The sequence below is a fragment of the Podarcis tiliguerta genome, assembly GCF_965153285.1.
Source record: "Podarcis tiliguerta genome assembly, chromosome: 2".
Lineage (NCBI taxonomy): Eukaryota > Metazoa > Chordata > Lepidosauria > Squamata > Lacertidae > Podarcis > Podarcis tiliguerta.
This window is the reverse complement of record NC_139535.1, coordinates 72,612,553-72,635,733: the sequence shown is the minus strand read 5'-3', so window position 1 is coordinate 72,635,733 and position 23,181 is coordinate 72,612,553. Positions and strand designations below refer to the sequence as shown.

The 23,181-nt window shown below is 45.1% G+C and overlaps 1 protein-coding gene across 4 annotated transcripts in view; it reads left to right on the top strand.

Annotated features, from left to right (window-relative positions):
- The first annotated feature begins 2,560 nt into the window (after nucleotides 1–2,560).
- The window catches only part of SH3PXD2B (SH3 and PX domains 2B), a 102,322-nt gene continuing 81,701 nt past the window's right edge, over nucleotides 2,561–23,181 (top strand). The window contains exons 1-2 of one of the 4 annotated variants that reach the window (XM_083430742.1): nucleotides 2,561–2,708; nucleotides 19,305–19,385. Coding sequence is in view for 2 of the 4 variants with exons in the window: in XM_083430740.1 (XP_083286866.1) it covers nucleotides 3,984–4,055; nucleotides 19,305–19,385 (153 nt within the window). In the remaining 2 variants the exon portion in view is untranslated. Of the gene's footprint in view, nucleotides 2,709–2,829; nucleotides 4,056–19,304; nucleotides 19,386–23,181 lie in introns of those variants that run through there. The other 3 variants (XM_083430740.1, XM_083430741.1, XM_083430744.1) reach the window with 3 other exon arrangements.

Sequence of the window (23,181 nt, the reverse complement as noted above, 5' to 3'; positions counted from 1 at the left end):
TTTGGGTTCGTACTGTGGCACTCCAAGCTTGAGCAGAAGCTGCGCAATATCTGCACAGTACACCAAGTCCTTCTCTTCCGAGAAAAAACGGAGGTACTCTTGATGCCTGTTGCGGAAGAAGCTGATGTGAGCACTGTCAGAGAGGAGGTTTTTTTCCTTCAATCTGGATGCCAACAGTTCGGCAGAGTCCTTTGACAAGCTGAGGTCGCGAACTAGATCATTCAACTCCTTTTGGGAAAATGGATGTGGAGCATCACCTTCAAGAACCACTTCTTCTTCTTCATGTCCTTCAACACTAGAGGCATCTTCATCACTAATGTCAGGAAGTTCTTCGAAGATAGGCACTGGAATTTCATCACAATGAGCTAAAGGACGACGTGCTGATTGAAGATCAGGATACTTGAGGCTGCTCCGGTTCTTTCTGTTGATCCCAGTCACTTCAACAGCGCAGGAGTAGCAGTCAGTGACATGGTTTGTCGGCTCCCTCCAAACCATGGGAATTCCAAAATTCAGACTCCTCTTGCCATTGGTCCACCCACGTAGAGTCTCGGTGCAGGCCTTGCACACCATGTGTGGCGCCCAAGCTTTATCCTGGTCACCAAGTTTAATACCAAAATAAGCATGGTAAGCACACCTTACGAAACTTGTGCACCAATTTATGGAAGATTACGAGGTTTTATGACTTCAAACTGATCCCTTTTCGACATAATCACCCAGAACTATCGGACCTGAATACTCCTTGTCATTAAAATAATCATTTCCAATCAAAACAATTATTCGACATGGCATTTTACCCCCACCAACTTCTTCTAAAATGCTCCACACAAGCATAGATGTGAACAAAAACGTAAAAAAAGACATGTGGCCATAGCTCAAAAACTTGACCTGATTGAGCAAAACCAATGTGATTTTTGGATTCAGCGCATCAGATTCATCCTAAATCAACTGAAAAAACGCAGACAAAAAATTTGTTGTTGACCAGTGTAATATATGAAGGAACCACGTAGATCCAGACTCCTATTATTTGTTGCAGGCTTCAAGGGGTGGGGACTAGGGACATTTTTAGTTGCCATCCTTTGTGTCACAGGCAAGTCCCTCAGTGGAGGGTACAGATAACCTGCAATTTATGTGGGGATTTCGTTCCAGGCATAAAGCAAAAATTGTGTGTAGTCAAAACAACCCTCTGAAAAACAGAAAATGCCACACAAAAACTGGTGCATGACAACTGTGTGGTATAGTGGTTAAGAGTGGTGGACTCGTAATCTGGGGGACCGGGTTTGCGTCTCTGCTCCTCCACATGCAGCTGCTGGGTGACCTTGCGCTAGTCACACTTCTCTGAAGTCTCTCAGCCCCACTCACCTCACAGAGTGTTTGTTGTGGGGGAGGAAGGGAAAGGAGAATGTTGGCCGCTTTGAGACTCCTTCGGGTAGTGATAAAGTGGGATATCAAATCCAAACTCCTCCTCCTCTTCCTCTTCTGTGTTGCTTAGTTTAGGGAAGCTTTTAATGTTTAATAGACTATTGTATTTTAATATTTTGTTGGAAGCCACCCAGAGTGGCTGGGGAAACCCAGCCAGATGGACGGGTACAACATTATTATTCCAAGCATGGTATTTCTCGAGGAGATGATTGGACAGGCTTTGGAAACTGATAGAGATTTGCAGATGACATGGTTAGCCTTGGTTAAGCTTCAGAAGTTGATTGTGTGAACTGATTTGCTGCTGGTTGTTTTTGTTCTGAGAAACATGGTGATTGGCAACTGCCACCGTTGTCTCACAGCTGGAGCATTTCTGGATAAGGTCTCAAAGTGGCTGTAAAGCCGTGTGCGATTTTGAGGCTCTGTTCAATAGAAGGATGAAAGTCAGCAATCAATTCATTCATGTGTTTTCATGTGCTTGGGAGAGCAAACTGATGCAGATTCCAACTTGCTGGCATATCTTGTCCATCATCCTCATCTTTGTCTTCTGTACATGATCTTAGCTGCTCTTCTTTGTCTGCAAGTGCAGCAGCATCAGTTGTGTGCACATTTTCTAGGTCAAACTGGATCTTAAAGTTTTGAAGCCAACTGGGGCTGGCTTTGAATGCCTTCCCAGGCTGCCCATCCTCAGCAAAAGGCTAGGAGAGTACCTAGAGGCTGAGAGCCTTCTGTCACAAAGTGAAGCCATCAATAGGCATGCATTTACAGTTCATATCTTCAAGCAGGAAGTTTATCGCCTTCTCAGTCTTCATCAAAATCTTGTCAGGCTCCGGGTTCATTATCTTCAGTTATTTGAGCACTTGTTGCCACAGCCTCACAGATCCCCCCCCCCCCAACCTTGATGGCATAGCTGCTAGATTCACTGTGACCAAAATTGCCGGCCAAGGTGCAGACAGACATGCCACCTCTCAAGCAGTTCACCACAGCCAAGACTCAGCTAGACTGGTAAAGAAAAAACGATTTATATGCGTTGTATGTGCGATACAACATTGTGCCACCAGATGGCGACGCGGAGCTCCGTTTTTTCTCTACCTGTTTCCCCCCTTTAAATTTATGCCGCTTTAAATTTAAATTTATTTAATTTATGCGTCTAGATCCAGCGTTGGAACCAGTCGTTGTCCTCTTGTATTGCACAGCAGCTGAGGGAGCTGGCTTATGTTTCGGGGCCATGCTTTTTAATTTCCCAAGGCCTCACGCACTCCATCCCTACAGATCCCAACACGATCCCCTACGTGAGTGCACAATGGCGGGTGGGATTGCTGAATCCACCCCTCAAGACCCACCCGTGGAAAGCGTGTAAGACCCACCCGTGTAAAGCGTGTAAAGTTGAAGCCGGGGGGGGGGGAGAGAGACGACAGGAGAGGGGGCGAAGTTTTGCAAGGGGATATTTACTCCATAGGAAAGACTGAGGGAGAGTTGTGGAAAAGGAGTTCAAAGTGCTTTATGCGACGACCGCTCGAAAGGCGACCTTCGGCCTCCATCGGAAACCAATTGCGCCGCCTCCTGTCGCGACAAGGAGCGTTTCAAAGTGTGGCAATTCCAGATTCAGACGAGGATTAATTGGTGCCTTTTCCTCTTCTGAGAAAAAGGCGACGCCTGCGTTTGACCTCGGCTGCTTTCGAGCTCTCTTCCTTCACTTCACAAAGAGAGAGAGAGAGAGAGTCGGGCGAGTCGGGGGGTCAAATGGAGGTTAAAATGGTACTTAGGATTGTGTGGAAAAGCCTCGCTCCTCATATTAATCTAGTCCCTCTATTTCCCCCCTTGCTGTTCTTGGTTATTGGTGACGTGAAAGAAAGGCAAGGATCGTGCGCGGGTTGGTTGTGTTACTGGCAGTGGGCAGGAACGTGTGGATTTGGCGACCAGCTCCAACTTCCCACCGGTGTTCCGGCCACAGCTGAAAAGTTGCACCTTTGCTTCCACACACCCCCTCCGCCCCCCCCCCCCATTCTCAGCAGCACAAGCGAAAGGCATGGCGCGGAGAGCGAGCAGCCGAGTGTTTGGCCTGAAAGCGCTGGCGAGCCACACGGTGGTCGTGGCCCTTTAAGAAGCCCGGGGAGCGGGGCTGGATCAGAGAGCGCCATAACCACACCGCCTGCGCCTGAGTGGGATAGGCTGCTTTGGCAGGGATGGGCTGGGAGGAGCCCTCCTGCATCTGCAAACTCTGGCCAGGGAAAGAGCGAAGGGGGTAGAGCTGGGGGGGAGGAGGAGGAGGAGGAAGAGGAAGCAGAAGCAAGAAAGGGGAAAGGGGGGGGGACAGGCAGGCGCCGAGGGTGCTGTGGGGCTCAGGCTCGCCTATCCCTTAGCAGCGCAATCTCTGCAACCGCTGCGTTTAAAAGTTTCTGCGCTTTGGGTCCAGGAGCGTTGGCTGCGCCGACCCTCCCGGAGGAGGGGTTTCTTTCGTCTTATCTTCCCCTCCACCCGTCTCCGAGATTTACACTCCTTCCCTCCCCCCTCCCGCTTTATTTTGTTACTTGCTTCTGGGGTTCGGGTTGCAGAGGACCAGCGCTATGCCCCGGAAGAGTATCTTGGAGGTGAAGGTGCTGGACGTGCAGAAGCGGCGAATTCCCAACAAACACTATGTGAGTGAGCGTGGCATGTCTGTTTGTGTGTAAGTGTAACCCGCGGTCGGGTGGGGAGAATTGCTGAGAGCGCCTTGAAATCCTCCAGCCCAGTGTTTCTCAACCTTGGGTCCCCAGATGTTGTGGGACTACAGCCGTTCATTTTCCTCACATGCTGGGACAGATCTGCTGCCCTTGATACAGCTGCTTTGCTGGGATTTCGCACGGGCATCTACCCTCTGCGTGTGTGTTTTTTTTGGGGGGGGGGGGCGGGCGTTGGCTGCAGCTCCCTAGCTAGCAGAGAGGCGATGGGGTCGCTTCCCCGCAGCCGCTTCTGTTCGGTCTCTTCCATTCCCTCCTGGATCCACTGTGAGTGCATGTTGTAGCTGGAATGGTCTGTCTGTGCACACACTGCAACTTCCTAGCAAGCCAGGCAGGAAGTTCTTGCCGCCTGGCTCTTTCTTTTCTTTCACCAGCGTTGACATTACAAAGGCAGGATTGTGCATGTTGACCAGCCCGTCACTTTAAATCTCTGGCCAGTGCTCTGGACGGGTCCCATCGTGGGATGGGCAAGCTTATGTCTCCCTTGGCGTTTGCTTTTAATGGTTTGCTTGGAAATTTAAACTGCTGGAGGGGATCTGGAGAGCAGCTGCTCTCCTGGCAGAGAAATCTACATGGGTTTCTTCTTTCTCAGAAAGGAAAGTAGTGGCTTTCCTGCCAGATTTGTGTTCAGCAGCCTAGAAGTGCATCTGTAGGGTGTGTGAGAAGTTTGCTCAGATTTCGATCTACCCCAGGCAAGAAGACCTCTGGTACTCCCTGCTTTTGTGCCCGCTATGCTTTACAGGCATTGTAAGGCTGTGGGAACCTGGCTGCAATGTGTCAGACCTGTCAGATTCTGTTTGGAGTGTGTATCCGTTGGGGCTGGTGACTGGCAGGTTGGGTGCTGCAGCTTGTCATTTCCCCTAAACTGGGGTATGCCTGCTGAATAGCAAACACCTCCCCTTCTTGCAGGGGTCTGTTCTCCCACTTTTAATATCCTGCCTGTTCTGTGCTGAATCCTTAACACAAATATTTCGTGCATTATAGATTGCGAGGGAACACAGTCTCTACCCAAAGAGTTGACTGGCAACTCTGTTAAAGAATCTATGCCAATGTTTAATTCATTCACAACACACACACATACACATAAACATATTAGGAGCCGGAGGGATGAGACTGTGCAAATAGAGACAGCAGAGATGGAAGGTTGTGCTTCACATATGGGAACCTGATTGTTTCTGAGAATAATGAAAAAGGGAGTTAAGTAGGAGGCAGCCAGGAGGATGCAGAGGAGAACAAGGAGTGAATGGTAGCATAGGATGAAACATGAGTAGAAAATGCAGGTCTTTTAATTCCATATCCTCTTATACTGTACAAACTGGTGCAGCAATCTTTAACTATACCTACTTCTAATGATGTAATGATCCCTCCCCTGCCCTTTTGAGATAAAAAAACTATGATACTGTGATAGTTTTCGTTTATTTATACTGTTCTCAGCAACAATTGTCACTAGTATAGGCTTTGCTTTAGAATGTCATAACAATCTGACCTTTTATTTTATTGCATTTATATCCCACTTTTCTCCAAAGGAGCTTAAGGTGGTGTACAGGGTTCCCCATTTTTATCACCACAATGTAACTGTGAGTTAGGCTAGGCAGGCAGAGAGAGAGAGATGGACTTGGCAGAGGCCACTCAATCAGCTACTGAGAAAGAATTTGAACCTGGTCTCTGAGCTCCAACTTTGTTCTCTCCAGATGTTGTTTGACTCCCAACTCCCATTAGTGCTAGCCAGCACAGCCAGTAGTCAGGAGTGATGGGGATTTACAGTCCAAAAACCTTTGGTGGGCACCAGGTTGGGGAGGGCTGCTCTAACCACTGCATCACAGCGACAATCTGCCGAATTTTGATAGTGGAGAAGGCAACACAGGGAAGCGGGTGGGGAGAGGAAGATAAACAAAGGAAGCAAGTAGTGGGGATGATCTACAGTACAATCCTATGCCAATAAACTCTATTGTGTCCAGTAGAGTTTACTCCTTGTTAAATGTATGTTTAGGATTTCAGCCAAAATGCAGTTGCAGACATGTGCTTTAGAACTGGCTTTAGAACTCTAGTTGGAGATGAGATTCTACTTACTTAAAAATATTGATGATTAAAGGTAAAGGTACCCCTGCCCGTTCGGGCCAGTCTTGCCAGACTCTAGGGTTGTGCGCTCATCTCACTCTATAGGCCGGGAGCCAGCGCTGTCCGCAGACACTTCCGGGTCACGTGGCCAGCGTGACAAGCTGCATCTGGCGAGCCAGCGCAGCACACGGAACGCCGTTTACCTTCCCTCTGGTAAGCGGTCCCTATTTATCTACTTGCACCCGGAGGTGCTTTCGAAGGTTGGCAGGCGCTGGGACCGAACGACGGGAGTGCACCCCGCCGCGGGGATTTGAACCACCGACCATGCGATCGGCAAGTCCTAGGCGCTGAGGTTTTACCCACAGCGCCACCCGCGTCCCTATTGATGATGATGATGAATTAATTAATTAATTATATTTGTATACCACCCTTCCTCACAAGATCTCAAGGTGGTTCACAGGATAAAAATACAAGGTATAAACACCAGGAAATAATTAAAACAAATACAACAAAGCAATACCCCCTTCCACAAACACATTTAAAACCCTCTTCTACTAGACCGCTGCTGCTTTTTATAATGCTTGCTTTTTAAAATACCTTGCTTATAACATGACATTACCTTATGCATCTTATTAGACTGGGGCAGAGTTAGGTCTTGCTTTTACTCTTCACTATGGATAATTTCTTTTGTTTCTTAAAACTGAATGCTGCCTTTGCACCAAATGATGCTATAGTGCTGGCCACATTCATCCTTTGAAATACATTCCTGAGTTGACTGGAATAGGTTTTTTTAATCTTTGGAAGGATCTGCCAGTGACTACAGATAGAGATGCTCTTAGCTGTGTTCTAGTTCTGTCTGGGACATCATAGTATGGAGGAAATGCATAATCAAAGGGGGGAAAGATGGTAGGCTCTTACACATAAGAGAAAAAGTGAGTCATTTGGGAAAAGACAATCCTTTAAATCAGAAGGAAAATCAACGAAAATTGTTGCCTGTAATGAAGGATAGGCGAAGTGAATCAGTTTGGTATAGCTCTTCAGTTCAGATAGACATAAGATTTGATTATCATACCCCAGAAGTTTTCAACCTTTTTGAGTCCACGGCTCCCTTAACCAATTACATTCTTTCTGTGGCACTCCTGTGGGGCTCAGGAGTCCAGTTATGTCACCCCTTGCCTGCAGAGCTGACAGCCTCTCACCCTTTTTTGAACACCCTCCCTTGTGGAGTGTTCTCTCAGCCGTCCCTTGTCTCTGAGCTGACCCCCGCCCCAAAGAGAGGTGTCTCCCAGAGGCACCATTCACCTACGGAGCTTATAGCCAGGGCTGCTTCAACAATCAGCTGTGCAAGCCTTTGGGAGGCAGAGACAAGAGAGGGCATCATAGCAGGGAGGGAAGGAAAGGGGGATGGAGGCCAGTGTTGCCCATGGCACCTCTGACTATCATTCAAGGCACCCCAGGGTGCCACAGCACACTGGTTGAAAAACTCGGTCATACCCTAACGACCTGTTGTTGTTTAAATGAGGCAGTCCTGCTTTCTAGCTGACTGTAGGGCTGGGCAGTTGTTTGTATCTTGGTCAATTCAAATGCCATGGTTGCTACTGCAGAAACCAGCTCTGTAATTTGCACTCCCTCCTTCCTTTGAGTAGATTAATTCCTTGGTTCCCTTTCCCAGCTCTGAAAGTTTTGGAGGTGGAGGAGGAAAAGGGGCTTGTACCTAACCTCCCAGTAAGATGCAGTGTGAGGTCAGGAACTTGTGTTGCAATCCCCTATGGGAGTAAGCACCAGTGAACACAATGGGACTCCTGTGCGAAAATGCACCTGATTGTTCTTAAGGGGAAGGTCCTGACAACCAATCTTTGCTTGACTACCAAGGCCCAAACCAAATTTGTGGGTCTCCACTGAGTGCATTTGCTGTGTGTAACCTGCATACTTGGGATTGTGTGTTATGAAAAATCAGCTTGCACACAAACTGCCCTCTTGGATCAGACCAAAATATCCATCTAGTCAAGCATTTGGTTTCCATCTGCTCACCAGATGCCTCAGCGTGGTTAATTGTGATTTTGGATTTTAGAAGCAAATATTAAGATGGGAAATACACTTCATGCTAGCCAATGTGTGTTCTCAAACAGCACTTGCGATGGGAAAATTGGGGTGGGAATAGGAATTCTGCCCTGTAAATTTCTTCCTCACTTTTTTTTTAATTATAAAAAAAATCTTAATCAGTGTTGATTCCAATTGGGCAGCACTGCTGGGGGGGCAATGTACTAAAAGTGTGTGTGTGTGTGTGTGTGTGTGTGTGGTGAGAGAGAGAGAGAGAGAGAGAGAGAACCATTTGCAGAGGAGAACTGATGAACACGGAAAAGGTTAAGCATATTTCTGTGCTGGTTCTCACCTGTAACCCCCCCCTATTAGTATTACAGGGGGGGGTATTTACAGGTGAGAACCCCCCCATTAGTATTACAAAAAGGGACGCGGGTGGTGCTGTGGGTTAAAGCCTCAGTGCCTAGGGCTTGCCGATCGAAAGGTCGGCGGTTCGAATCCCCGCGGCGGGGTGTGCTCCCGCTGTTCGGTCCCAGCACCTGCCAACCTAGCAGTTCGAAAGCACCCCTGGGTGCAAGTAGATAAATAGGGACCGCTTACTAGCGGGAAGGTAAACGGCGTTTCCGTGTGCGGCTCTGGCTCGCCAGAGCAGCGATGTCACGCTGGCCACGTGACCCGGAAGTGTCTTCGGACAGCGCTGGCCCCCGGCCTCTTTGAGTGAGATGGGCACACAACCCTAGAGTCTGTCAAGACTGGCCCGTACGGGCAGGGGTACCTTTACCTTTATTAGTATTACAAGGCAAATAAGGATAATAATGATATGGTGGCTCTAGAGCCTATATTTATTTTATAGCATGTAGATCTGTCCAAAGATTTCTGCTGGCCATATATATCCAATGAGTTCCTTCAGACAAGTTCAGCTCTTTGACTGCATACCTGGGACTGTTTGCACGGAGCAAGAATATATTGTGTGAACTAGGCCTGAGGCTCATTGTTATTTACACAGATCTTTTTTTCTGTCTTGCCCTTCCTCCAGTTATTTATGATGGAAAAAATACTGACTTCTCCCTTTTGGAGTAGCATGAAAATGGTTGGTGATGTCATAATTCCTCTTCAAATTACAGTACTGCTCTAAGTGAAGGATTAAAGGCTGCCTTCCCTCTTGGCAACTGTGAGCCTTCCTCTTCTTCCAGCAATGGAAAATATCCACCACAAATATGTTTGCTCTCATTTGATTCCTTAGATGATTCTTTAACAGTTAAAAGTTCTTAGCCCTTGAAAAGAGAATGAACTTATGATTCTGTAATTCAGCTCTGACAACCTTTGCAGGAATATATTGTGTTGTGGTTGATTTGAAATTGGCTGCTGCTGACCTTTACACACCAAGACTAGACTTTTGTTCTTTATCTTCTACCTGAGCTAGGAGTCTTTCACCCTATTTTTAAATGTTCACATATGCTTTCCACTCGTCCCAGTGGATGAAAATACAGGATGAGATTTCCTTTGGAATCCATAGTTTTTTAGCTTGCCATGTATTTCCATCTTTTGAAGGGCAGGTGTGAAAATAAAGGGCAATTTAGGAGTCTCCTTTTGTCTCTGAAATCCTATGGTGTTTTGTTTCAGAGACTTTGAAACCTTTACACACACAACCTGCACATTTAAATTGATGTGATTATACCATCTACCTGCAGATAGAAGACATCTCCAAACATATTCTTATCTAAGAAGCTTTGTCTGTGAATTAAGAGGTCACCTGCAATGAGATCTTCCTACTTTGGTACATGCACTGTTTATTCACTGGTGACATTCCAGTGATTCCAGAGCACAATTCCAGAGCACAATAATTAGAATTGTTCAGAGAAAGCTTGGAATGGGAAAGAATCGCAAGGCCATTCTCTCTCTCTCTCTCTCTCTCCCTGCACCCCTTGATCATGGACAGTTGTACATGCGTACAGTGACCACATGGAGAGTGATAGACCAGTTTGTACACACAGGCAGCCTGTAACCATCTCTGTGCCCAGTTGCCCAGTTGGACAATGTAGTTGCACTAACCTTTCAGCCATGAAGCTCATTGTGTGGCCATTGCCAGGCACACTGTCTCTCAGCCTAAACTACCACACTGGGGAGTTGCTTTGCTAAAAAGTGGAAGGAGGACAAATGTTGTAAGCTGATGCCTTCAATTCGTTGGAGGAATAAACACATTTTAAAGAAAATCATGTTTCTGTCTCTGAAACTCTGTGAACTAGATTAACGTTGAAGTGAAAGAGAACAGTGTTTGCCCCTGAATCTGTACATAAGAACAAGACAGATTCCCAAAGACAGTTAATTATATACACTCCAAACCTATTTTTACACAATAAGTGGAGAGGCTGAGTCATCTTGCTGTTGGCTACCTACAAGGCTCTTTCTGTGAGGTTGGAGCCAACCGTAAATAGGCCTGTTAGGCCTTCTCAACTACTTTGAGTACAGACCTGCCTTTCTCTTCCCTGAAGGCAGTTTCTTAGTATTCATGACTTTGGAAAACTCCCTACTTTCAGAGTGTCATAGTCTGACCTACAAATGACCTGTGCATTCCCCACCCCTGCCCCTAGACAGACAGACAGTTGCACTTAACTTAATTCTATGGAAAGTTGTATTTTCAGCTGTGGGGCAGTAATGGGGAGACTGGTTCTGAGAAAAGGCTGAGGAAGATGTGGCCTTGAGTAACAGTTGCTACTCATTTTTTGAGCGCTTGGAAGATCTGATGTTTGAGGATCTGCTTCTGTCTTCATTTATCTCTGTGGTGGCTGTAACAGTGCAGAGTTAAACTTGCATACAGTGGTGCCTCACAAGACGAAATTAATTCGTTCTGTGAGTTTTTTCGTCTTGTGAATTTTTCGTCTTGCGGAGCACGGTTTCCCATAGGAAATGCATTGACGGTTTCCCATAGGAATGCATTGACGGTTTTAAGAAAAAGGCGCAAGACGTTTTCGTCTTGCGAAGCAAGCCCATAGGGAAATTCGTCTTGCAAAGCAACTCAAAAAACAAAAAACTCTTTCGTCTTGTGAGTTTTTCGTCTTGAGAGGCATTCGTCTTGCGAGGTACCACTGTATAACTTTTGTTTCTTCCTCCTCCCCACATCCCCTCGGCTTTGGAGAAACCTGCTTCAAATGAGCTTGTTGCATCTAGTTAGTGGAGTTATGATATCAAATCTGTGTTTCATAATGAACTTAACCTTTTCTCTCATCTCATGGCTGATGAATGGTTCAACACCTGTTTGAGCGATAGATCAGCTTTGTGTTCAAGGATCTGAACTTTTGCTTTGGGTTGCCTAACAGTCTGAAGACAGATATTGATATAGTCTGGGAGGAGTGTAAGTGTGGAGGAGGAGGAGGGCAAAAATGAACTATTTAGTACAGGTGTGGGGAACCTTTGGTCCTCTAGATGTTGCCGAATGACAACTCTTATAATCCCTGGCCATTGGCTGTGCTTGCCAGCGCTGATGGCAGTTGTAGTTTAGAAACATCTAGAGAGCCAAAGGTTCCCCACTCCTGAATTAGTACCATGGCTCCAACTGATCTAGATTAATCCCTGGATTTCTCAGTGGCAACCTCAAAAAGAGGACTGTTGCACTTGTTTGCAGTGTGCATGCAACTGCTGAGACTTGAAGGGAAAGGCTGTGTGTTAAGAGTACAAGGCCTGTTATCCTATGTCTGTGCCCTTAATCCTCTCAAACACAGTAAATAAAGCACAAGACACTTTCTTCTTTACAAAAATATCAGTAAGCTGGTTCCTTTTCTATAGGAACCCTTACATGGGGCCAGGGTTCAGGAATACAGTTAAAAGAAGTATAGATACCACAACATACTTCTCCACAACTTACAAAATGGAGGTGCTAATCTGGCTCTGAATTTAGAGATGAGCTAGGAGCCAGTGTGAAGTGACATATGTTGGTGTGGTTGGACTAGAAGATTGGCAATGCTAGACTTCCAGTGTTATTGGGAATTGTTAAGAACATTTTCCTCTTCTACTGCTGACAAAGGGTTACATCTTTTTGTAGCTGTTAACGGTTTTTCTTCTAATAATGCTAGCAAGTAGATGAATGCATTGGAAATAAGCTCTTGATGGATGTCTTAGTAATGGAGTTTGCTAGTGATGCCAGACGAGTAATGAATGATGGATGAGAAAAGTAAGTGATTGAAATCTTTATTTTTAAAATATGAGGACAGATAAAACACTCCTTTTGTAAGATTATGCATGCACTGCTCCAAGCAGTAAGCTTTTTAGTTGGGGGCAGTGACTGGTCAGCACAACATTGCTGATTCTATTACATTGAAATACATTGGTATTTCCTGCAACGTACAACCAAACCACTGCACTATATGAATTACAAGTGGCTGGACTTGTGAGTTAGCACTCATCTGAAGGCATATTGGCTCATGAATTGGTGCATGTGCAGAAATTGCTTACATGATATCCTCTTTTGTTTAGGTCGATGACTGTAAGGTGAGTTGAAGACACCCCCCAATAGGTGCTTTGTAATGTCGACTTTGGGTGATTTAGGCAGTTGTTCAGCGCTGAGCCATGCCAAGCATCGGATTATCATTTGGTAGTATAGGAAGGTATGAGATGTGGCCTGGTGCCTTATCTAACAGTACTGGCATTGTGTAAACTTACATCTGGTTCTGAAACATGCCACAAAGCTGCTACCATGAAAATTCAGAAATGTGAGTACAGATGGAGCATTACTCTTCTGGCTTTCCTATCTCTAAATAGGCAGAAAATGGAGGGGTTGTCTTCCAAATGAAACATGGGATCCCTGATCCACGATTTCCATGGCTTGCCCTGCATTTATCCCCCAGTCACTGATAAAGTCAAATTTTATTTTCTAAACCCACTTGTGCACACTTAAAATGTACTTGTTTTGCAGGATGTGGTTGCCAATAAACTGAAAGTATTTGAAGAAGAAAACAATACCCCCTCAATGTAAACTTTGGTTAGACTCTAGTCCTGTTGGACTCCTGTGGTGTGTCTTCCTCTTACCGTCTCAAGACCACCAGCTCTGCTCTTGCTAAAAGGTTCTGGCACTTGGTTCCCCTGTTGATAATGCTAAGTGATGCCACATCTGATGAACTTGGTAAATTCCCCCTGACTTCTGGTGCAAGTTCATATTGAAAGAATCATGTGGCTTCAAGAGTGGAGATGGGGGTTGTGACTCGCTGGGTTTTATTTCTCCCTTTTCAGTTGCTTTGAGGGTTTTTTCCCCCTCTCTCTGACAGCTCTGTTACAGTTGGACAGATACCATTTGCATTTCTCTAGCAGCTTGTCACTCTTGGCAGTTTTCCTTTTGGCTATTTTTTTCCAGTCCCGTTTCCTTCAATATGTGGTTGCTACAGCTAGTGAAGGGACATGGAAGATTGGGAGGGAATTGTATTATATAGATGAGATCATACAAGGAGGTATCTGTGAGGAACAATATTCTTTTGAGCCAGGACTTATCACCCAGAAGGATATTTTCCTTCTCCATATGCAGCAAGGTTTTAATTAGTCGAGGGTTAAGCTTGACAATACAAAGACTTCTTAAAACCCAACTTGGTTAAATGCCCATCATGTTTTAAATGTTTGTAATATAACGCACAGGCATAATTTATATATAAAACCACAAATTAAACACATAATTGGCAAGACCACCTCCCATCTATGTTGGAGATCAATCCTAGTAGCATTTTATATTGTTGAAAGTGATTCTTCCCCCTGGAAATATACATGGAAAATGTACCACATTTTAATTTTCATATTATTCACATAAGGCACCAGTGTAAGAGCAGGGCCTCCAAGTGCCAGGCAGATTCTCATGGGAGCAGTTTCAGAGGTAATGTGGTCCCAGGCCATTTAGGGCACAGGTGGGTAGACTTCAGATTGGTAGGATCTACTTTGCTTTTTACTAGGTTCAAGAGATAAAGAATGATGAGCCCAGGAATTTCTTTTGAAGACTAGAACTTCCACGCCCAAAATGCAGCCCTGTTTATTTCCTCCTCAAATTTTCAGCGACATAATTGGTGGTGGTAAATTATTTTGTTCTTAGCATTGGTCAACATTTGGGAGTCAGAAACATTTGTCCATAGTATATGAAATAAATTATTATTAATAATAATATGACACCAACACAAGCTCTATATAAAGCTGTTGAAGAATAGATGGTGACTGGGATCTGAAGGGCTACTTCAGATGTGTCTCCCAGGGATCACCTGTACCCGATAAAATGCATTTGTTTAATCCATGCCTTATTGCTCCCCTCCATTTAAAAAAGCCAGCTGCCATGCAACATGGGACAGGAGACAGGACATTTAAGGAAATGGGGACCTGAAGCTCCCTTGGGCCTGTAGAACTTGTTGCCCAGTTCTTTGGATCACAGGTCAATATTTGGTACAGCTCAGACTTAAGTTGTCCATTTGAAGAAAACTTTATGGAGTACCTTTGTTCTATTTTGACCTTTTGCTATGGTCATTTCCTCAGCATTTTCCCATCCGTATAAATGGGTGTGGGTAGAAAGGAGAATGTTTTGTAACGAGAATACTCATCTCTATAGTGGATAAAGGTAAAGGTAAAGGTACCCCTGCCCGTACGGGCCAGTCTTGACAGACTCTAGGGTTGTGCGCCCATCTCACTCAAGAGGCCGGGGGCCAGCGCTGTCCGGAGACACTTCCGGGTCATGTGGCCAGCGTGACATCGCTGCTCTGGCGAGCCAGAGCCGCACACGGAAACGCTGTTTACCTTCCCGCTAGTAAGCGGTCCCTATTTATCTACTTGCACCCGGAGGTGCTTTCGAACTGCTAGGTTGGCAGGCGCTGGGACCGAACGACGGGAGCGCACCCCGCCGCGGGGATTCGAACCGCCGACCTTTCGATCGGCAAGCCCTAGGCGCTGAGGCTTTTACCCACAGCGCCACCCGTGTCCCCTATAGTGGATACTTGACCCAAAAAGCAGGGGGGAAATAGTTTTTACCAAATTTCCAATTCTTACTGATAAGCAAGCCCTACAAATTACCGTAGCCAGTTGATTTTTCCTTCTACCTAGAAGTCATAGAGTCAGTCCACACATTAACTGGTATGGTGATCTGAAGTTAGGTCACTGGGTTTTCAACAGGGGAGCCTTCCTTTAGATGTAAGAAGAGCCCGGCTAGATCAGACAAAGGCCTGTCTAGTTCAGCCTTCTGTTTCCACAGTAACCAATGAAATGCTTATGGGAAGCCCATAAGCAGGACATAAGTATGGTGAAATTTGTGGTGTGCAGTATATGTGTTCTTGTCATGCATTGGATGCTGCTTTGAGCAGGTTGCTAGTTAACTCATTCAGCTCCAGTGTCCCACTATGCATATGAAATTTTCAAAATGGTGAGTGTGTGGGCCAATCCACGATTTCAGTGTGCATGAGTCATACTGATCACGGAATGATTAGTTAAAAGGTTGCTGGGAAAGTTCCCCTTCTTTCTTAACGTCTTCCTGGGATGTGCAAATCAGACACACAGTCCCCTTCTGCAGTATGATCAAGCATGCAGAGGCAATCTCTGGCTAATAAAGTGTTCCATTTCCTCTAGAGGACTCCCAAGATGCACTTGGTTCACCAAAAGGGCTTGCCGCAAAGCAGCCAGCATGACATCATTTAGGTCTTTGGCCCCCAGAAGTTCTGGCTCGCTAAGCATTCTATAGCATTTCAGTAATGGATCACTTTTGGCAGCCTGCCTAGAGAGAGAGAGAGAGGGAGAGAGCCTTCTACTGGGGCTGGAAAAGCCTGTATATCTTTGTTGCTTTCCCTTCTTTATGCTGCCTGTATTTCAAGCCTATTCTCATGAGACTTTAATCAGATTTGTGGAAACTACTTACAGGGGACTGATTTTATTTAAAGCTCAGAGTAGTTAAACAAAACCTGGGAAAGTAAGAGATTGCAATACAATACTGGAGGGTGGGGGAGAGAAAAGTGTGTGTGTGTGAGAGAGAAATACACATCCATCTTGCAAAAGCGATAATTTTGACTTCCTATTTGGGGTTTTTGAAATGGTATATTTGCTAGGGTTGTAAAGGATTGGGGCTAAGCTGGACCAGTTCTTCAGGGGTGCTCTTTTCCTTCAAATGGGAATTGATGCATCCCTAGTCTCTTTATATACGTGTTTGTTGCGCACACACAGACATGGAATTCAGCAATATACAGCATGGAGCATCTGGTACCTGTTGCTAAGGGGAGCTTTGTATGTGATTTTGGCCATTGAAGGCAAAGAATGGAGAGCAGGAGAAGAAAAAGTTATAGAGAGGGACTTGATTACAACAGGACTAATGTTAAATGTGTAGGTGCAACAGAGAAAGGAGTGGAGGAGATGGGGGTAGCTTGGGAAATAGAATGGATGCTCTCCAGAAACAGAAGGTTGTGTGTACATTGGGGCAGGGGGAGATGTTTCAGGGATTTGTGGAGAAGGTAGCAAAAGTGGTTGAGCTGTTCTTGTAACTGTACTGGAATACCAGCCATAGAAAAGTATGTAATCAAGTGCAGTTTATAGGTCCCACTTCCAAGCAGATGGTGGTCCTTCTGCACATGGGAGTCACTCCAGAATTGTTATTGCAGCTTCAGGGGGAGGAGAGCAAAAGGAAAGAATGAAATAAGCTGCAGGCTCCCAGTAGAGGTTCCATTTTTGTGACCCTGTCTGAGGTGGGAGTGACCTGCATAGGTAAGCTCAACCAGTAACAAAAGCTTTGAGATGGAATAAAGTTATCATTTAAGATGTATTTTCACAAAATATACAGAGAAGCTTTATCAGAGAGAAACATAGTGGTATATGCCTCTGTTGGTCAGAATGCTGGTTAATAGTCCAGGATGAACTATTGATGTTTCTTTGTTGCCATGGAGGCTAATAATTAGGAGATGGCTTCCTGATCATCAGGAACTTCCCTGTGACCATCAGGGCTTGGAGAGGGTGATTTCTTGTTAACTGAAGGGAGTGGATGACAGCTGTGTGTGTGTGTGTGTGTGTGTGTGTGTGTTTGGAGAGGAGGAAAAGCTGCTGTTTGCGGTTTGGAAGAGGTGGAGTGAGGAAGGTTTCTGGCAGGAGCTAGCAGAAAGTGGGGATAGCTTTGAGGATGGGCTGTCCATGTTTCTCTTTAGACCAGGGCTGGGGAACCTGTGGCCCTAAAGATTAGACTACAGTTCAAATCAGTCCTAGCCAACATGGCCAATGATTAGGGCTTATGGGAGTTTTAGTGCAACAGCATCTGGAGGGTTTGAGGCTGCCCATTACTGTCTTATGAATCTGTATTGCTGAGGCCCTTGCTTACTCTCAACTTATATTCTGCTTCTCTATATAAAATAAGGTGCCTTTTATAGTGTTTGTTTTAAGGCTCTCTCATGCCTGGGAAACCAAGCCTTGTGGCACTGGAACTTTTTATTTCTCAGGGATGTGAATTCATGGTACTGTGGGGAAAACTTTGTTGCCCCAAGTCAGTCTACCCCTAAATAGTTAGCAAGGCTGAGTAAAGTGGTTTCAGATTCTTAGACACAACAAATATTGGATGCAACATGCTCTTTTTCCCAAGAGGTGAGCAAACAGAGGAAAGCAGTGACAGCAGCAGAACCCCAGGAGGAGATATGGCTGTTGTTTGGCATGGCCAACAGCCAAGACTAACAGCCTGCGATCTCTAAATATTTACCAGTTTTCCCAGGGCAGTAAATTCTGCAAGTGGGTGGGAATTAGCTAACTCTGAAGAACATTCACAGGGAGCGTATTCCTGATGCTTTTAATCCCTGTCCACTCTGTGCTGCCATTGCACTTGGGCCTTTGGGATTGTAGTGTTGGTGATAAATTTACTTAAGTCTGTGTGCAGGGACCGGAAGCCAAATATAGATGATAATGAAGCGAGGTGTGCTCTTGTCCCTTTCCAAAGACTCAAATTTGTGGCTACAGACAATGTATATGAAAGATATCAAACTGCTAGTCATAGATATCGATGAAAGCAACTACTTAGAAATGGGAATGATTAAGCGGTATAGAAATGTGTTAAACAGGCAAACAAACAGTTGTGAAACAATGTCAGATACATTAATTTTGCCCATGTGAGGGTTCTTCATTGTGGGGCTTCATTTACCTTGAGCATCCATTAGGAAGATCAAACCAAAATGTTTCCCAGGAGCACAACCCTGAAGGTTCCAGGGCAGCGTGGATGAAGCGTTCTCCCCACCCCACCCTATAGCAGTGATTGTACAGTACTCCCTGCAGTTGCTGTTGAGCACCAATTATTTTAAAACTCAGTCCACAGTGAAGCCAGGAAGTGTTCCCCTAGCTGTTACAGATGTTATCACATAGCTGGCTCTTATTTGTTCTATTGCATCATTATGCAGCCAAACTGGAAGCCCTGTTCACACAATTGTGCGCCAACTGTGCATTGACTGTAAAGTGGGGCTGTGCCTTTTAGCTCTGTCCCTGAGAGCACATCTGTTTTCCTGGAACAAAATTGCATTGTGTGCGGTTGCCTGGAAAGAAACAAGAAACCTGCAAGGTTCTGCTTGCTTTTAGAGGGGCTCCATGCAGCCGGGACACCTGCACAGCTGGGTGGCCTGATTGTGCAGAGCAGCTTCATGCGTGAAGCAGCTCATGCATTGAGTTTTCACTTACAGACTATTGTAGACAATGCATGGTTGTTTTAGGAAGCAGGGTTAAAAGTGTGGTCCTGGTCCTCAGTTAAAACACAGCAGCTCTACATTTGAGGAATGCGTGAATGACAGTTAATGCTTTCTGACCTCACTTGGGCTTCTTGTGGGTTAATTTTGAAAATCACAGTTATGGGGATTACAGATAAATCTTTTAAAAGGGCAAGAAAGGTGAGTTAAATGGGCTTTCATTAAAACGGACCCTTTCAATACAAAAAAAGTTTGCATATAAATGATGCAAAAAAACCACCCCCAGCTACTGCCCTTTCTGAATAGCTGCCCAGACAATGATAATCTTCTAAGGATTAATTAAAGTATCTCTTTAATGGACTATGGAAGCATTGTAACAGCATTTTGATGTGATCCGAGTTCCCTAAAGTGTCTTTCTTCTTCCCCACAGGTATACATTATTAAAGTCACCTGGTCCAATGGCGCCACTGAAGCAATTTACCGACGGTACAGCAAGTTCTTTGACCTGCAGGTAAGATTATAGCTGTGTTTTTGCCATATTCTGGAGGGCTATAACCTATTACCTGACCTACGTTTGGGATGGCGCAGAGTATTTTGGTCAGGTGATAGTTTTACACTTTTACATGACAGCTGCCTTGAATGGATTGTGAAGTCCTGTGGCTGGTTCGTCTCCTATGGTTTTGCATGCTTATTGGAAGTGCCAGCATTAATGATGATCCATGTCACACCTTTCCTTCTTTCTGAGAACCACCCTCTTGGTTCCAGACATGCTGCAGCAGGATAGTATCATAGAATTGTAGAGTTGTAGGAGACCCCAAGGGTCATCAAGTCCAACCCCCTGCAATTCAGGAATCTCAGTTAAAGCATCCATGATGGCTATCCAACCTCTGCTGAAAAATCTCCAAGGTCCAAGGTCTACAACCTCCCGAGTACATAAGAGGGCGAGCTTGGGGGTTGGGGGGCGTGTTCCCAAATGTAAGGAGGCTGCCAGATAACTAAAGTTAAGATCTTCCTCTTCAGAAATGCTTTTTAAAGACATGTTTTGATGTTCGCTGCAGATATTTGACTTCAAAGTTTTACTGGAACCGGGTTATGTTTTATTGCTCCTGTTTCCTTTTTGTGTGTTTGAGTTTTATTTTTGACTGCTGCCTTTATTGGAGGTTTTACTTGGTATTATGGATTGATTTTAATGTTGCCAGCTGCTTTGAAAGTCAGTTTGGCCAAAAAGGAGATTAGACGTGTTGGAAATAAATGAGAGAAGCAGCAGCAAAGAAGCTACTTCACAACTTTGCCAGAGTTGCTCTGGGTCTTCCATGCTTAGCATGTGAATGTGGCCTTTAAAACTGCAACTGCTTCGTTGTGGAGGAGAACCTGCTTTCTCTGAAGCTTCATATAAACCCTAAGTTAAGCCCAAGTGCTTCTCGACTTGAGTTACATGGGTTGGGCATAAGATTCACGTGCAAGGTCACAACTGATGCATTTTGGCCTGCTCTTAAGGAAACCTAGATGTAGTCTGGATTCCCTCAGTCTTTCCTTCATGCGTTCCATGGGCCTTCTGTGTCCAGGGGAGTCACTTGTATCTAACAGTTAAGACAGGGATGGAGCTGTGTTTGATAAACAAGGAAGGTGGCTAGTAGACTTTGCCCCACTTGCCATGCAAGTAACACAAACCATTTGCTGTGAAGGTGTGGTGGATCTGTACAGTTGGGCAAAGGCTCACTTGTTTGTTTTATCAGGATTTATCTTATTTTAATCCCTTACGTGTTAGATTTTGACCTGAAAGTTCGTCCCATTTGTCTTCAAGCTCCGGTTTAAATCACATTTCTAAAAGTTGCAAGATGTTCATGTCTTCATAATGTATATGTGAATTTTGCACATTTGTCTTTTTCCTACATGCCTTAAAGTAGCTTTCAGTAAAACGGGGGCGGGGAGCCAGTTGTTTGGAAAGTGTTAGTTTTCATACCCACTACTGCTTCAGATGTTGCTTTGCTGCCTTGAATGATTGTAGAATGAGGAATTAATTTTTCCCAAAATTGTGTTGAGTTGGTGATGCTTTATTTCTGGTGCTTCAGAGTTTGGATATTAGCTTAATAGAGTCTAAATGTCTAGCATGCTGAATTAGGGTGTTTGTTGCTACTAAATGTTTCAGGCCGTAGTCTGATGTGGTTACTTGGAACATGCAGAGTGCCTGTTTGGGGCCATCTTTTTAAGTGACTTTTCATTTAGCTCCTGCTCATTGTGAATGGAATCCGTTTCTGGTAAACTGGTGGCCACAAAGTTTTTGTGAGTCTGGTGGGTCTAGTATGCAGTGGTTAGGATTCCTATTTTGATACAAGCCCCTTCATTCAGCTCCTTTCTCCAGTTTCTCTGTGAACAATGACCCTAATGAATTATTTTGCCAGTAATGCACACCATGGAATGTAAAAAGAGAATTAATTCATTGCACAGCATTATTGGCAGCATAATGCATTGCAGGTTTCTGGAAAGAGAATACATTATATTACAGAGTTTTCTTGTTTTTCTGCAGCACAAATGTGATACCCAGTTCCAATTTTAATGCTTAACTTTCTCTCTCTCTCCTACTTTTGCCCAGCGGTTTTGTTATTATCATATGTAGTAAGTTAATTTTCGAGGAGGGTGGTTCGGATGCTGCTAAGGGTAGACAAAACCACAATGGAGGGTAGGGTTGGCCGATATCAGCATTGCGGTATATCACCAGCAAAACATCGCGGTCTGGCGATATACCACAATGTTGAAAAACCAAGCTGCATTGGCCTCAGCCTGCAAGGCACCAGGTGAAATTGCCGCAGGTCTCACCGCGGGAGCTGAGGCGGTTTCACCCCAGTGCCTAGCAGGCTGGGACAACACAGCTTGTTTGTACGGCTCAGCTGGGGCATGGGAGGGCTCCCGATCCTTAGCCGAGCCATTCCCAGTGCTCCCCCTGCTTGCATGGGAGCCAGTGCCAGGCTGGAGGATCCTTTAACCGCTCAGCTGAGGGGAATGGCAACTGCACATTCCTCAGCCGAGCAGTTTAAATATGCAGAGGGAGGAACAAGCTGTATTGGCGCCTTGCCGATGCAGCTTTTTTGTCCCTCTGCGCAGTATGAGGGCAGAGTGGGCTGGCGGCTTCACTTAGCGATATATCGCTGGTAAACCGCCACTGTTCCTGAGTCACTCTGCTAGTAACGCTCGCTGGGGGAAGTCACTAACAGAGGGACTCAGGAGCTGTGGCGGTTTCACCAGCGATATACTTCTGAGCGAAGCCAACATCGTGATCTGCTCCTCATACTAGTCCTGGGCGATCTATTGATATATCGCCTAGGCCTAATGGAAGGTCTGGTTTGATCTGAAAGTTGGTGGCAAAAGGTGGTTCACAAAATTGATGAAATGCAACTGTTCAGAGGCTAAAAATCTATTGGATGACTTAAGATCCTTAGAGACTGAATGGAGGAGAGAAGGTGTACTTGCGAGATCTCAGCTTGGGAAGGTTCATCATCAGCCATTTATTTTTGTTTACCTATAATAGAACAGATAAGTGCTGCAATTGTTATCTGTGGTTTCTTCATTATGTTTCTTGTACTGTAATATGAATGGATCACCAGCAATTACATCACAGAGAGCACTTTCAAATCGCTTAAACACAATTAAGTTTCAAAGGACTTGACTCATATGCATTAGAGAGGTATAGTGGCTAGTGTGTTAGACTAGGAGTTAGGAGACCACGTTCAAATCCTCAATTATCATGCTCCAGGTAAGTAGCTGTGTTGGTCTGCTGTAGTCGAAACAAAATTTAAAAAATTCCTTCCAGTAGCACCTTAAAGACCAACTAAGTTTGTTATTGGTATGAGCTTTCATGTGCATGCACACTTCTTCAGATACACTGAAACAGAAGTCACCAGACCCTTATATATATTGAGAGGGTGGGGAGGGGTATTACTCAGAAGCGTGTTGGGAATGGGTGATTGGCTGATAGGTGTGATAAACCTGTTGACGACTGTTAACAACTGCAGTTGGTCTTACAGGAAAAAGCAAGGGGTGAGATGCCTAAAAATAGCTTTATCATGTAAAATGAGATAAGAATCCAATGTCTCTATTCAGACCAGGTCTTTCCATGGTTTAAAGGTTGGTAATAAGCTGCATTTCAGCAACTTCTCTTTCCAGTCCATTTCTAAAATTCTTTTGTAATAAGATAGCTACTTTGAGATATTGTATAGAATGTCCTGGAAGATGGAAGTGTGGTGTAGTGGTTAAGAGCGGTAGAACCGTAATCTGGTGAACCGGGTTCGCGTCTCCGCTCCTCCACATGC